The sequence below is a fragment of the Rattus norvegicus genome, chromosome 19 (genome assembly GCF_021556685.1).
Source record: "Rattus norvegicus strain SHRSP/BbbUtx chromosome 19, alternate assembly SHRSP_T2T, whole genome shotgun sequence".
Classification (NCBI taxonomy): Eukaryota; Metazoa; Chordata; class Mammalia; order Rodentia; family Muridae; genus Rattus; species Rattus norvegicus.
This window is the reverse complement of record NC_141552.1, coordinates 41,279,030-41,295,540: the sequence shown is the minus strand read 5'-3', so window position 1 is coordinate 41,295,540 and position 16,511 is coordinate 41,279,030. Positions and strand designations below refer to the sequence as shown.

The 16,511-nt window shown below is 41.4% G+C and overlaps 1 protein-coding gene and 1 pseudogene across 14 annotated transcripts in view; both read left to right on the top strand.

Annotated features, from left to right (window-relative positions):
- The window catches only part of Inpp4b (inositol polyphosphate-4-phosphatase type II B), a 743,006-nt gene that overhangs the window by 517,237 nt on the left and 209,258 nt on the right, over positions 1 to 16,511 (top strand). For all 13 annotated transcript variants that reach the window (XM_087593773.1, XM_087593768.1, XM_087593769.1 and 10 more), the window contains 2 exon segments: positions 5,710 to 5,821; positions 13,373 to 13,445. In XM_087593773.1, coding sequence (XP_087449899.1) covers positions 5,710 to 5,821; positions 13,373 to 13,445 — 185 coding nt within the window.
- LOC147999409 (SWI/SNF-related matrix-associated actin-dependent regulator of chromatin subfamily E member 1 pseudogene) lies at positions 9,441 to 10,559 on the top strand (annotated as a pseudogene). The gene has a single exon (XR_015644076.1). The product of XR_015644076.1 is annotated as an SWI/SNF-related matrix-associated actin-dependent regulator of chromatin subfamily E member 1 pseudogene, transcript variant X2 (transcript).

Genomic DNA, 16,511 nt, shown 5'->3' with positions numbered 1-16,511 from the left:
CAGGGCACTGCCTACATGCAGGGCACACTCACACACACACACACACACACTCACACACACACACACTCTCTCTGTCACATACATACATACACACACACACGCAAACTCTCTCTCTCTCTTTCTCTCTCACACACACACACACACCTAGGTTTGCATACACACATAAAATAAACAAATATATATTAAAAATGACAATTGTTCAGTGATGCGGTAAATCCACATGAATCACAATACAGAGTTTCCCATAAACGCTGGCAATGGACTATATTGTTTAGCCTCTACCTTAGATTGAACAGTGGCTAGCGGGTTTAATATGATGAACAAATGTAAAACTATAAAAAGAAGGGTGTGGGCAAATCCTGGTGTGGATGGGATGTTAGAGAAGGATGCCGGGGAAGAAGAAGTACGTTCTTCCGGTAGAGAGGACAAGAAGTGATAAAGCTATCAATATGTTGTGTGAGGGATGGACACATTTAAGAGGCATCAGAAAGGAACACGAGGGTTTAGTGACAGGCTAGGGGACACAGAAAAGGTAAACATAGAAGTGAAATATCAGGGGTTTGGGTTGTAGAATGAGTACTTTTATCATGAGTGAGTTTGGATTTGAAGGCAAGGAGGGTTTTGTTTAAAATTTATAAAATATAAAATAGATCAGAAGAAAAGGAATTTGGAATTCTAGATGGGGCTATCGGGCTCAGCTGGTATATGGGATTGTGTTAGAGCTTCATAGAAGGGGAGTTGAATCCTATAAAATTTCTGGGGATGAGTCTATGAAGAGACTAGATAAAAACCGCAAAGATAACACAATAAAGTATACAGGCTAAACCACCAAGACCTATTGGAACCTAGCCCTTAACCAGTAGCTTGAAAGACTTCTGTGGTTATAAATATTCATGTCTGTCATACAGAATGCAGGCATCTTCACACGGACTTCTTACTTCCGTATGACCTGGGTTAATCTAACAGTCTAATTTATATGAACTGGACGACTCACCGTGTCTGCTACATGTGGCCTTTGTTGATTTTCTTGTCCGGGTGAGATTTTTCATTTCCTATCTACGTGTCTAGATGGCTTAGATGCAGAGCGTGTCTCGCAGCTGCAAATCCCTGTGTGTGACACCGGAACTGCTTGATATTCACAGAGCCTGACAGTGCTAATGATGACTTTCCCCTGGATGTTTACAGAGACATTTGTTAGTTTGCATTGCCATGGCATTTCCAGAAGAGAGAAGTTATTTACATTTTGATGTTTAACATCTTCAGGGGGTGGGTTTTTTTTCTCTTCTTTTTCTTTTTGATCTGTTAAAGGATGACAAAATAGGCTGAGTAGGAAACTCAGAGAATGTGTGACATTAAAGACTGTTTTACATTTCCTTCTATCTTCTAAAAACAGATGTATGTTTCAGCCTCTGAGATTGAATATTTCATTAGGAAGCAGTAGGGGGTTATTTTAAAGTCAGACTTTTAAGAGTCTCCATTGGTGTTATACTCCATGTTTGTGAAAGCCTAGGTAGGAAGGGTGTATAGATTTGTGTTGCTGAAACCTTCCTTTCTTTCCCTTCTACACCTTATCCCAGTTAAATATTTAAGTCCCTTCAATGGCGGAAAGGAAACTTGATATTGTGGTGGGACTATTGGAGGGGATGCAAGCTTTCCTTCTCTTTCTTTTCTTGTGATTTCCCTGATTGTAATGAGCCACCAGTAGAGCACATAAAAGGCGAGATTTTGCCTCTTTATGTGTAAGGGGTACTTAATACTCCAACCTCTTAGTATTTATTGCCACATGAGTTTCTAGAATGAAGAAGGAGGTGCCTTTGCATTTGGATCAATCATATTTGTTCAGTAACTGTCAGGCATTTGGGTTGTTTTGGCGTAAGTGTCGATAGGTAGGAGGACGATGTATGACAGAGAGACTGGTTTCTTGTACACGTATCAATGTATTGGCTACTTATGTGCCAAGCGATCAGAGCACAGGGAATAGAGTGTCTTCTGTTTTCTGTTTAGTAGCAGTTTGAGCTCAGTTTCTCGGTAACTTAAACTGGACCCAGAGAAGGGGTAGCACTTACCCCAAGGAGCTAATCCATAGCTAAGCTGAGAGAAGTGGAGTTCCTTGGTTTCTAGTCCAAATTCTCTCCGATACATCGTTGTTGACATAATGATACGTTTTCAACCATTAGAATCGAATAGGGTTTCCATGCTGAATGACTGGTAAGCTAGTTACTAAAGCTTTTGCCATCTGATCAAAATAAGCTAAAAACCTAGTTAGACATCACATGTGAGAGTGGATGCTGCTGTGCTGACCAAATATGCCTGATGGTTTTGGAAGGCATTGTAGAATAGTATTAAGAATACTGTGTTGAAATGAAGGAAAATTTGGATTTTGTTCTCAATCTAAACAACAATAACAATAACAACACAACCCATGTATTTTTAAATCTTTAAGTTTTCTGTTTGTTTGATTTTTGTTCTGGTTTGTTTGTTTTGTGACCATTTTCAGGTACATGAACTGCGGCCAACTAAGACAGCATTGATGGCTGTGCTCTAGGTGGAAAACTGTTGTTGAACAATTAAGGACCCAAAATGCACTTTACATTTTGACTCAGTTAAAGGGCTGAACCAAGTTTGGGGTATCGCGAATTCAGTTCTGTAGTTTATCACCAGGGTCAACCTCTGGGTGCTACAAATCTCAGGAGGGAATGTGCACTTCTGAAAGCATCAAACGGCTGCCACTGTAAAGTGCTTGGAGAGGGAATTCAAAGTAGAATTCTACTGTATCAGTTTCTCAGCAAGAACCTTTCTTTTATTCCACTCAGTAGCCAAAGGAAGTCTATAGGGCAGTGGTTCTTAACCTGTGGGTCACGACCCCCTCAGAGGGTCAATGGCCCTTTCATGGAGGTCACCTAAGACCATCTGGAAACACAGATATTCTCATTATGATTCATAACAGCATAAAATTACAGTTATGAAGTAGCAATGAAAATTTTATGATTGGGACAACACGAAAAATTGCCATAAAGGGTCCCAGTGTTAGAAAGGTTGCGAACCATTATTCTAGGAGAGAAACTAGAACACACAAATGCTTGACTACGAGCATGTAGCCAGATAGTTTTCAAAGGGAACGAAAGATCAGTGGTTCAGAAATATGCAAGTCCACATGCACACATGTGCACACCCCCATATCTGCCCCTGCAGACACACACACACACACACACACACACACACACACACACACACCTTGTGCACTGACTATTAATCTACTTTAGCATTTATAGAAATCTCTCTTGGATTGCAAAAGTGGCTCAATTGTTCCCCATTAGGATTTTAAACTTCACAGCAGAACCAGGCTTCTCTATGCGCTGTGAGCATTCAAATACTCTTGAAGATGCCACGAGAAACCATTGGCTTTTGCTGTAGTCTTTCTATTTCAGTAACATTTCTGGCGAGAACTGCATTAAATGCGGTGCACACGAATGGCCACAGAGTCTCCGTTTATGCCCACTGCCATATAGCTGCTCCCACCAGGTTAAAGTGGAGAAGCAGCAGCCACCTTGGTCAGATGGATGGCTGAACACCTTGCAGTCATCACCTCATAGACCCAGACTGAACAAGAAGGGTTGAGTCACAACTGAGGAATGCAAAGCTTCGCATGACCTCCTCAACTGTCCTCAAGGACACATTTGTATCCATTGCTCCACGAATCCTTTTATTACTCAGCCCTGGAAGAGAATAGATCATGAATCACAAATCCAAATGGTTTGGTCTTCAAGTGTAATGTGTGTGCTAGTTGAGCGAGAAAATCCAGAGTGTTATACACAGGTATTGCATTTCTTAAAATTAGACTAGCTTAGTGTGCTCAAGCCAAACACGTTCAAATAATGTCTTTAAGAATTAAAAGGTATCTGTGTGATAGCTAATCAGTTTCAGGGGGAAATATCTATACCTCTCATGTATACCTTTCGAGGAAACAGTGATTGGCAGTACTTACACAATGATTAACCCTTTAACTACAGGCATTGAAGAACTAGTTAGAGATATGCCATTTTACCATTGGAACACACCTTGTTTTGACATATTTAAACAGAAAATGATAAAGAGAATTATTTCAAAATTTCTCAGAATTAGCATTAATATGGTTTTCTATGTTATCACAGACTATATTTCACATACACACTTGCACACTCACATACACACAGAGACATACAGATAAACACACACACACACACACACACACACACACAGAGTGACTTTTCTATTTTGATTTCCAAACTGAAGTTGATATTCTAATTCTTACTGGTTTTAAAATTATAAGAAGCATTTACTTCATATCTTAGTAATACATGTTAGTACACTATTTAAAGATAAATCATATATTTCTATGTGAAGAATGCTTATTTTATTACAGGGTGAGGTTAGTTGTACAAATATCACCAGGAATTCTCTATTCCATTTTCTTTAGGTACATTTTAATCACTGCATTTTATTTTACTAGAAGAAAAACTGCCACGATCTAGTAACATAATTGAGCATCATTTTCACTTAATTTAGTCATTTCTTAATTAGCATTTTGATGAACTACGTTAATTTTCTTATTTCTTTTTCTGACACCTCTTATAACAACACAGCCATATTCACAAGGTGCTAGTTAAATTATATACTGCATCAATGCTCAGACTAAAATTAAACGAATTTCAGAATAGGACACAGTAGCACAGATAATTAGTCTAACTGGAAACAGTGAGGCAACAGGGCTCCGGGGGAAGTTATAACTCCTCAGATCCCTGGAATCACACTACCCTGTTTTCACAAGGAGAAAGGGTAACCATGTATCATGGTGTTGATATTTACATGGTGGAACAGAGCCATTCATTCTGCAGATTTTCTTTTTTGCCTAAGAAAAGAAACTAGAGAATCATTAAGCATGATGCTTTGCTGACTTTCTCTTTAGTTGTCAATCATGGTTTTTACATCGAGGAAAATTGGGATGATGATAATCTTAGGAATAAAATCGACAGCATCATTAAGTGTCGGTCATTCAATGACTAATTAAGGTGAGGAGGGTGGAAGCCTAGAGTTGCCACTCGGTTCCAGGCCAAGTCATTTCTGCTTTAGATTCTCACCTTTGTCTAAAGAATGAGATGTTCACATGCTTTGCTTCTACTTCACGATTCTTCACTTAGGTTTGCTGGCGCCCAATCTTTACTTTCACTCCTAAGAAGAAAAAAACATTAAAGAATGGAATCATAGTCCAATTTTGGAGCCATGGCCCAACTGTACCAGTATCCATAGATGAATCTTTTCTGTTCTCCTTAGCAACACTGCTGTGGTGGACATAAGCTTTATCTCATGTGCTTAGAATAGAGGGGCAACAGTTTATGCCATTGAAGACTCATATTCATAACACAGAGTTTATAATACAATGCAGGGTTTGGATTTCCTGCCTTGTGCTATTCCTGATGGGTGCTCCTGAGAGCTTTCTGGGGTGAGGAGGTCAAGTCTGTGGTCCTACCTCATGAGTTCATGAAGATGGTATAATGGTAGCAACACGATAATATCTACATATTATATAATATATAAAAGTATGTATAAATGTTGGCATTGAGCAGCTATGTTTACAGGAAGCAACAATCCACGGTTTTCGGAAGTAATCATGTTCTGGATGGGTTACAAAAGAGGTGATACCTTGACGTTTCACTGACTTTTCACTTGCAGGACCTCAGATGGTGGCAAAGTGGTCGGCACCATAGAAGTCAGCCTCGTGAAGATGGGGGAGATTGAGGATGGGGACACCGACCACATCACAACAGACGTGCAGGGACAAAAGGTAGGATTGCGGTCCGCTCATTGCACAGACTGAATTAGGAATGATAAGTTTGGCCAGATGCCTGCATTGCCAATACCCCGTGAGGTTTGAAATCTCATTATTCAAAAGCTAAATGAGAATTCATCCCTGGGATTGAAGTACGATACGTGCACTTCCTCTCGGAGCCAGGATGCCCATTTACTCGGAGCTGCGTGAAACTCTGTGCCATTCAGAAACTCGGTTCTCTTCTGTGCCAGCTCCCATGTTGATATCATCTCTGCTCAGTTGGAACAAAAGTATTGATCATCGTTGCATTCTGCCATAATTACCCTGCATGAGATGCAGGAAGGATTCTGGGAGAGCGACTGCCAAGAGTAGCCCACTCTTTATTCCCAAAGACAACTTTGGAAAGAGACACGATTTTAGTTTTAATTTTATACAAAGGGAGGCATATTTAACAATAACTTTGTATTTTATGAAATTGCGTACACACATATGCAGAGAGACAGAGAGAGGGGGGAGGAGAGAGAGGGGGGAATAGGCACATAGGTTTGGAGGAGGTTCAATGACAGCAATATAATAAACAAAGTAAACTGTTTATTTGAAACCTAAGCCCTAGAAATGTTTGCCTAGTCTCTTCTATTTGTTCTTCCTTTTCTTTACAGTAACAAGCAGCCACATAAAGATCAGCATAAATCTTTTTCTTACAAGTGCTATTTTTTTTATAGTATTAAAACAATTGGTCATATAGTTCTGGCTTTAAAAACTTCTAGGAGTTTTATAGGACATAATTTTTATGTTCTAATTTTAATAACAAAATACCTTTTCATAATATAACTTATATGTTGTTTTAAACAAACACTTTAAGGGATGTAGCGCCCACCTTGGCCAGCAAGGAAGACGCAACACCGTCGGATTCTTCTCAACAGCCTTTATTGCAGGACCACCTCTTTGCTGATACGGGGACCTCGAGCGCGAGCGCGGCAAAAGCGCTCGCCTTATATACACAGCAGGCTGAGGCTATGCTAATTGTTCTTCAGGGATTGGCGGAGCATGAATCCCTCATTAGCATATTAACGTGAAGACCAGCCTAAATCTCAAGGATAAAGGCTGAGGAAGCAAAAGGCAGAAGTAAATTGACCACCATCCAGGTGTGGTCCAGGTGTGTCAGTTCCACATGCATCAGCCGGGCTCAGCAGAGGTCATGCAGTGGAGACACCGGGTGTTTACTACTTGGTCTTTTTTTCCTGTGCTGTAAATAGATGGGAGAGGCCTCTGTCCAACAATCACATGACTTTATGGCAGTAATCTAATTGTATCCAATATGGTTCCCTACAAAGGGATAAAGCCTTCTGTGACTTATTGCTTCTTAACTTAAAAATGTAAAAATGTAGGATGTGTGTTAGTGAGGGTTCTTCTGTAAAGGAACACTTGAAAGTAATGGAGTGTGTGTGTGTGTGTGTATGTGTGTGTGTGTGTGTGTGTGTGTAGAATGAATATATGTGTGTGTATGCTATAGAAATATATAAAACATTTATACATACTTTTATATATTATATAATATGTAGATATTTTATATATTTAGTTATTCATATATTATATAATTATATGTAATGTAACTAAATGTGCATGTGTGTATGGTCCAGGCAGGCCAACAAGAGCTGCCTCACACTGACCAGGCTGAGAATTCAGTAGCTGATCAGTCCATGAGGCTGAATATCTCGAAAGTCCCATCTGGTGCCAAAGGCTTGCAGGATTCCAGGGGCGCTCTTGTTCTTCACTAACTTTGGCATTCCAAAGTTGCTTCTAACATCAGGGAAGGAGTGCCACAACAACAGGACAGATGAAATTCCCAGCAAGAATGAGAGCAAACAGGCAAAAAACCATCTTTCTTCTTCTGTGTCTCTTTTGCTGGCTTGCCAACAGATGGTACAGCCCACATTCTGGATAGGTCTTCCTGCATCAAATACTCTGAGAAATACCCTCACAGGAAATGTCCAGCAGACGACCCCATTTGTAGCCAAGGTGACAAACAAGATTAACCATCACAGGATATGCTTGACAGCTGAGCCTTGGAAAATATCTCCTTAGGAGATGATGTCTACCTAACAATTAAAAAAAAACATATTTATTTATTTAAAAAAATACCGATTACTGCCTTTCCAAATGTATGGCTTTCTCTTAGCAGGCTGAGATATTTTCTCTTTCTACAAACCACATCCTCCTCCCATCCTCTGGGAAGATTATCACACACTGTGGATTACCCCAAGGCTGTTATGAATGTCAGGCCATGATGTGATTTGGGCTTTGGCATTTGAGACCTTTGGCCTGGAACTTTTTTTTCCATTCTAGCCATATTCCTGGAGCGTGATATATAAAGCTCATCTTTGCTATGGCTAGGCACAGTCTCATGTTAACATGGACAAGGAATAACCAGAATTCTAAGCTGGTCACTACGTGCTGAAGGGGACTGACGGGCCTTCCTAGACCTGGAGCAATCCACCAGGATCCCAGCTGTCAGAGCGTCACTTCCTACTTCAAAGCTGAGCTGCGCTGCTCAACCTGTCTGTCCCTGGATGTCTCTTTATTGACTGTCCTCTCAGCTCACTTGTCCCTTCGACACCAGACCACTACGCAGACAAAGCAATACAAATAGGAAGGTGCTAAGTCTGTCCTAGGACACCTCTTTTTTATTCCAACAGCTCACCCAGCCCTAGACATCAGTTCATTGCTACAATAAGGTCATGCAAAGTAAAAGAATTGAATCTGTCTTGAGCCCCCTCTGTATTCTGGTCGGAGTTTACCTGCTCATGGCTCTAGGCCATCAGTAAGATGGAGCTCTGTAACCTGAGTGACATTTTTTCAGAAGTATGGAGCTTCTTACCCACAATGTGCCTCGTCCTACCTCACATAAGTTTTCTGAGCCAGCAACATGGATTCAAAACAGATGAAACTTTTTTCTCTTTAGAAAATGGCTTACATTCTTGTGCCAATCCCTAAGAATATTTTTGATTGGGTGAAGATCATATATTAAGACCTAAGATCTACAATATTTATATAAGTTACATGAAAAGAAATTTTATTTCAACAATTCTCAGCATGTTTTTAGAACAGCACAGGTATAAACCTTTTCATAAATCTTTCTATTCAAAATTGTTATGAAGGGTGGGACAGTCTGCCACTAGTGGTGATCAAAATCATATGTGGCTGACAACTGATAAAAGAAATTAACCAATCTAGGAAGTACTACTGAAATAATATCCCTCTTCATAATCTACCTGGTTTTGAATGGTTGGTGAGATCGATTAGTTGACAGTAGCACTAGGCAAGCAGGCACTTGTCCCAGGACCCCCTAGAAAGCTGATCATGGCTGTGAGTAACTCCAGCACTGAGGGCCTGGGGGTGACTTAAAAATGGAAGCTGACAGGGCGCCTTCTTGGCCCGCGGTGTCTCAGTTTCATTCTTAAGGAACTGAGAACGTAATCTTCCAAAATGTCAAAAAGACCATCTTATGCCCCACCTCCCACCCCAGCTCCGGCAACACAAATGCCCAGCACACCAGGGTTTGTGGGATACAATCCATACAGTCATCTGGCCTACAACAACTACAGGCTGGGAGGGAACCCGGGCACCAACAGCCGGGTCACGGCGTCCTCCGGCATTACAATCCCAAAGCCTCCAAAGCCACCAGATAAGCCGCTCATGCCCTACATGAGGTACAGCAGAAAGGTCTGGGACCAAGTAAAGCTTCCAACTCTGACCTAAAGTTGTGGGAGATTGGCAAGATTATTGGTGGCATGTGGCGAGATCTCACTGATGAAGAGAAACAAGAATATGTAAACGAGCACGAAGCAGAAAAGATAGAGTACAATGAATCTATGAAGGCCTATCACAATTCCCCTGCATACCTTGCGTATATTAATGCAAAAAGTCGTGCGGAAGCTGCATTAGAGGAAGAAAGCCGACAGAGACAGTCGCGCATGGAGAAAGGAGAGCCTTACATGAGCATTCAGCCTGCTGAGGACCCAGACGATTATGATGATGGCTTTTCAATGAAGCATACAGCCACTGCCCGTTTCCAGAGAAACCACCGCCTCATCAGTGAGATCCTCAGTGAGAGTGTGGTACCTGATGTGCGGTCGGTTGTCACAACAGTTAGAATGCAGGTCCTCAAGCGACAGGTCCAGTCTTTAATGGTTCATCAGCGGAAACTAGAAGCAGAGCTTCTTCAGATAGAGGAACGACACCAGGAAAAGAAGAGGAAATTCCTGGAAAGCACAGACTCCTTTAACAATGAACTTAAAAGGCTGTGTGGTCCGCAGGTGGAAGTGGACATGGAGAAGATTGCAGCAGAGATCGCACAGGCGGAGGAGCAGGCCCGCAAAAGGCAGGAGGAGAGGGAGAAGGAGGCAGCCGAGCAAGCTGAGCGCAGCCAGGGCAGCATCGCCCCCGAGGAAGAGCAAGTGGCGAACAAAGCTGAGGAGAAGAAGGATGAGAGGAACATCCGGATGGAGACAGAGGAGACACATCTTGAAGACACTGCGGAGAACCAGCAGAATGGTGAAGAAGGCATGTCTACTCCTGAGGACAAGGAGAGTGGGCAGGAGGGGGTTGACAGCATGGAGGTGGAAGGGACCAGTGACAGTAACACCGGCTCAGTGAGCAACAGCGCAACGGTGGAGGAGCAGCCCACAGACCCTGTGCCAGAAGATGAGAAGAAGGAGTAAATGTTACCTTGTTTTATGTGACCTAAAACTTTTTTAAATGAAAAAAATGTTTTTTTTTTTTGGTTAAAAAAAAATGGAAGCTCACTATACTGCAGTTTCTCTTCTAGGCGACTTTAGAAAGCAGAAACATACTTTGCTATGGTTCTAGAGTGTATGAACTTAAAATCAACATGCTAGCCAACTTTTAAACTTGGTTTCCAGTGAGGAATAGTTGAATTAATTAGTTGCGAGGGGTCTGATTTTGTGTCATAGATCTAAATCTCCAGAGAACATTGGATAGTCATTTCAAAAGGAGAATGCTATGAAGTTGATATTACACTTATCTGCTTTGCAGTTTGGTTGAGGGATGAGGAGTGAGATGCTCCCGTTTTGGTGGCTTCTCTGTCATAGAGGAGGATCTTCTGTTAGGAATCATCAAGTAGTCTTTGATAACCAGCAGCCAATGCTGCCTCTGTGGAGAAAAGTAGTGTCTCAGAACAGCACCGATCTGTGAATTCTGTATTTGTTTAAAAGGTTCCATGTAAACTGCCCTGACATGTTCTATGAAAGTGTTCTTCCTGTCAAAAACAGTGTCTCGATGCTGTGTCATGGATGGCTGTCACACACACACACACACACACACACACACACACACACACACTGCAAAAGTGCTTGTATGCCAGTCTGAGACAGACCTGTCTCTAGCAAATAGACATGACACACTGACTTGGTGACTACTGTGTTTGTAAGGGATTTAACAGCTTTGTCTACACGGAAATGAGTTGAGGACATCTTGGAAATAGGAGAATGACCTTAAGTAGGCCAGTGATTTAAAGATTTTTAAGTACATACATCTCTACTCCAGCTATGTATTAAGGAAGACCACATGTACCTTTTAGTTTGTCAGAAAAATCCCTGAAAAGGCATAAAATTCCATAGTAACTCTTCTGTAAAGAAAGACATCAATAGAGTAACAGCAAAACTGCATTTTTCTTTTCAACAAATGAACAGAATAATGTAAAGGATTGTCACAATGAAGGCAGGATTTGGTGTTATTAACAAAGACTGAATTGTTGCCTTCCTCTTCAGAACATTCAAGGAGTGTGTGTTGATTACTCAGGGCTCCATGTTTGAGCTTCTAGAAAGACAAGTCTAGGGGGAAGGAAGAGGGGTGGAAATGAGGGTAAGGAGATGCACATCTGAGCAGGCAGGAAATAGTCCAAGGAATTCTGGGTCTACCCCCTGGGGACAGTGGTCTGAGACTGTGGCCTCTTTCCTGCAGAGCCTAGCAGGACCTCCAGACAGATAGCAGCTTCCCTTAGACTCTTTCCACTGAAGAGCATTCTAGGCCTTTTATTTCTTTTACATTGTTTATATTAAGCCATTAGTATCTGAAATACTTGCTGTGAAAATTCTCCTAAGTTCCTCCTCTCTTGGGTTAGAGATGAAGGAATAGTAGTCTCTGACCAGCCCCTTGGGGCTGGAAGAATCTTGTTTCTTCTGTGGACTATGGCTTCATAGGAAGATGTGGGGGCGATTGTTTGCGGAGCTCTCTCCTGTCGTGGACGGGCCATTGAGGTCATGTCACTTTCGTCTTGTGTCCAGAGAATTCTTCGCTTCATGTGTCACAGACTCTGTCATTTAAAATGTATCTCTTTATCATTTTCATGTTTTTATTTATGTCTTTCAAATTTTATTATTCACTTTCCAGCTTAACTGCAGCCCCTTTCTTCCCAGTTCCACCCCATACCCTCCCACATCTCCCCATATCCTTTTCCTTAGAGAAGGGGAGCCCCCTGCCCCCAATGGTTACCAACTTATCCTGGTTCATCAGTCAGCAAAACTAAGTGCATTCTCTCCCACTGAGGCCAGGCTAGGCAAGGCAAGGCCCAACTAGGGGAAGAGATTCAAAGGCGGGCAACAGGATCAGAGACAGCGCACACACACACACACACACACACACACACACACACACACACATTGTTAGGAGACCCATGTGAAGACCAAGCTGCTCATCTGCTACATCAGTGTTAGGGGCCCTAAGTCAAGCCCCTGCATGCCCTTTGGTTAGTGGTCCAGTCTCTGTGAGTCCCCATGTATCCAGATCTTTTACTCTGTAGGTCTTCTTATGGTGACCTTGATCCCTCTATCTTCCTAAATCCTTACTCAGGTTCCTTCCACAAGACTCCATGAGTTCTGTCTATTGTCTGGCTGTGGGTCTTTGGATAAGTTTCCATCAGCTGCTGAGTGAAGCCTCTCTGAGGACAGTTATGTTAGACTCCTATCTGAAAGCATAGCAGAATATCATTAGTGGTGTCAGGGTTATATTTTATATTTTTATTTATAATTATTGTATAACTATCCTTATTTAAAATGAGCAAGGCATTGCATTGTTTTACTAGAGACAAAGAACGTTTGTCCTACAAATGAGATTGTACAATATATTTGTTTTAATGTTTCCTCTACTTAAAATCCAGATAATGATATGCTGAAACTCACCAATGTGAAAGGAATACAAATATTTGGGTGCTTAGCATGGCTCACTTCACTAAGAATATAAATTTTATTTTTGTGCTTGAGGGATAATCATTCTCCTTTTTATAGTTATTCCGTGAGTGCCCTTTAACTAGAACTAAAATGTACTCTGTAATTAGTCAACTCCATTACATATAAACATGAGTAAATACTCACCATTTAAGTAAGCCATACAAACCAGATGCAGCTAGAAATCATTTTACACAAAATATCTGTAGAAAACTCTTGACACTAAATGTAGAGCTTCACATTGCTGCAAACAAAAGTAAATAACTTAATCTCTCGTTTTATTATGTTAAAGTAAGATTAATTTTTTTCTATTATGTTCCAGTGTGCCCTAGTGTATGATTCTACCGCACCAGAGAGTCTGAGTGGGAAGGAAAACTTACCTTTCATGAACGCAGGTATGTAACTCCATCTGGGATACTTGTGCTAATGCTATGTGAAGATAAATTTTAATTTGTTATGAAATCTATGATATTGAACTTGGACGGTATTTTCTCAAACACCTTTCTGAGTATTTAGTTTGCTCCATGCTTGAGGGAGCTGAAAATGATGGATTATTAATTTTCTCTTTTCATAGAGGAGCCAGGATTACATGTGGCCTTATATTCAGTTCTAAATATAGTTTTAAATATCATAATCCAGGTAACCTTAAGGAATGTGTAGATGGTAATATATCAATAGCTTCCTTTTCATTACATTAGGGAGAATGGGCCAATTCAGTTAGTGTCCTAAAGGCTAGAGTTTTCAAATTTTAAAAACCCAAACTAAGTACTAGATCTTAAATAAGAAGTTCATTGTGCACATACCAAAGTAAACAAAAAACTAACTAACTAACCAACCAACTAACTAACTAACTAACTAACCAACCACTCATGACTTTGACCTATGTGTCCCACTGTCTTTCTTTCTATTTATCTATCCAACTTCAGCAGCTTTAGCATGAATCTGTTGAATCCCCCAGTGGGAATTTTAATCTTTAGAAAAAGGGAGCTGTTGGCATTCTTCTCTGGGCTTTACATTAATGTATTCCATGGAACCTGGCAGTTTGGAGTGAGTTATGGAGTCCTCACTGAGTGGGAGAGAATGTCATATCTGCAATCTTCCATTTATATCGCTAGAGGTGTGATTCACAATTCAGGAAATTCACTTAGCTATTGTAAGATGCAAAGACCATTTACATAAAGGTCTCCTCCCTTTCCTAGCTTGTTTATGATGATGCAAAGTTGAAAGGGTGTGTTGGGAATCTGAAGGGAGCAGGGAAAGCTCAGGGTGGAGCTCGAAGGTCACTGAAGCAGCTGGCAAGCACATTAGCCGGTTGAGAAAAATGAAACACAAGAAGCCCCAGCAAGAGTCAGATATGTGAAGCACTGCTATTTGATTTTATAATTATATAATTCATACAATAAAGTTGGAAACAGGTTGGTTCCTTTTCATTGCTGTGGTAAAATATCATAAGAAGAAGCAACTTAAAACAATTATTTGGGCTTATAGTTCCAGAGAGTTAAGACCCCATCATGATCATGGTAGGGCCACATGGCAGGAATCAGCTCTTGGTAGCAAAAGCAGGAAGCTGAAAGATCCCATCTTCCACCTAAATGGGAAGCATAGTGGACAGGAACTACCATCTAAACTTGCAAATCCAGCTCTTAGCCATGTATCCTCTAGCAAGGCTCTGCCTCCCCAGAGGTCCATAACCATCATAAATGTAACTAAGCGTTCTGATACTTTGGCCTATGGATAATATTTCTCATTCAACCTACCTACCGTGTCTCGTTATTTTTATTTATTTCAAGCAGAGTGGTAATAAGAAGGTTAAATTTCTTTTATCTTGAGGAATGGGGAGTAGGGGCAATTAACTTGGAGCACAAAGAAGTATGACTGGGTGTAAAGGTTTCATCACTATGAAGAGAAACCATGGCCGAGGCAACTCTTTCGAAGGAAAACATTTCATTGGGGCTGGCTTACAGAGGTTCAGCCCATTATCATCCCAGCAGGAAGCATGATAGCTTGTAAGCAGACATGGTGCTAAGAGGTAGCTGAGAGTTCTACATCCTGATCAGCAGGCAGCAAGGAGGGATAGCTTGTGCCACAAGGGGCATAGCTTGAATATATCTAAGAGCTCAGAGCCCACCTCCATGGTAACACACTTCCTCCAACAAGGCCACACCAACTCCAAGGCCACACCTCTTACTAGTGCAACTCCCTAGGGGCCAAGCCTGCAAACCAGGATCTATGAGGGCCATTCGTATTCAAACCACCACAGGTGTCTCAGAGTCACTGCACTGGGTGTTCCTGTTAAGTTACATTAGAAAAGCGCCTCCTTGGCACCTCCAACTCTTGGAGCAGGTTTTCCTGGGGCTCAAAGCTTCTTTTATTGTTAAATTAAGGGCGTGGCCAAGGCTCTCAGAACTGGCACCAAAGCCTAGGCTTGCTGAACAGCAAGGGTTCTCCACCGGGCATTTAGCCTCTTTGCATGTCAATGACCAATCCTACCCCTACTCTCACCCCCCCAAGCAAAACAAATTTAGGCTCTTGTTCTCTCTCTCTCTCTCTCTCTCTCTCTCTCTCTCTCTCTCTCTCTCTCTCTCTCTCTGTGCCTGAGCGGTCTGGTCTCAGGTATGCTCACCTGTGCACGTGTGCATGTATGTTTCCAGGCCAGAGGTGGACTATACATATTCTTATTTCTCTCCACTTCATTTTTTTTTGGAAACAAGGTTTGACATTGAACGCAGAGCTCCCTGTTTTATCTAGACCGGCTGCTGTCTGGCACCTGTAACTGACAGGCCTGTCTTGCCCCTGCCAACTTTTCCCCAGAAGTGGGGCTATAAGTACATTCAAGCGCGCTGCTAAGTGCTTTACAAGGGAGTCAGATTCAAACCCAAGCCCACAAGCCTGCACAGTGAGCATCTTACCCATTGAGACTTGTCCCCAGACCTGAATTCTTTTTGACTCTTCAAGGTTTGTATTGACTGCAGCCCAGTTTTGCTCTTGAAAATTTCCCATCTTTTTCCCAAACGTTGCATAAGTATGTTCGTTCGGTGTAATTCATGTGGAGCCAAATACAAACTCTTAGTCCTTTGTAACTTTGTTTCAGAAATCTCTCATTTGCATTTAAATCATTTAAAAATTTTGTCGAGAGGACAATTCCCTCTATATTTATTAATTATCACATACACACATACATACATCTCTAAAGAGTACTTCATTTGCTGAATGTTTCTATTAGGATGTTAAGTCAGACTGGCTAATGACTCTGTTATGAGTTTCTGGCTGTCAGCAAATGATAGGTTTGATGTAGCCTTCCTCGCATACATCCCCAGTTCTGAAGTCATGAAATTAGCCCTTTTTCTTTAAACATTACTGTAGTGCTGTATATTACGATACACACTGACTGTCCTTGGGTATTGGGTATCACACAGTGGTGATTCCTAGGAGTGTAACTTGAGTAGGCACAGATAGAAGGG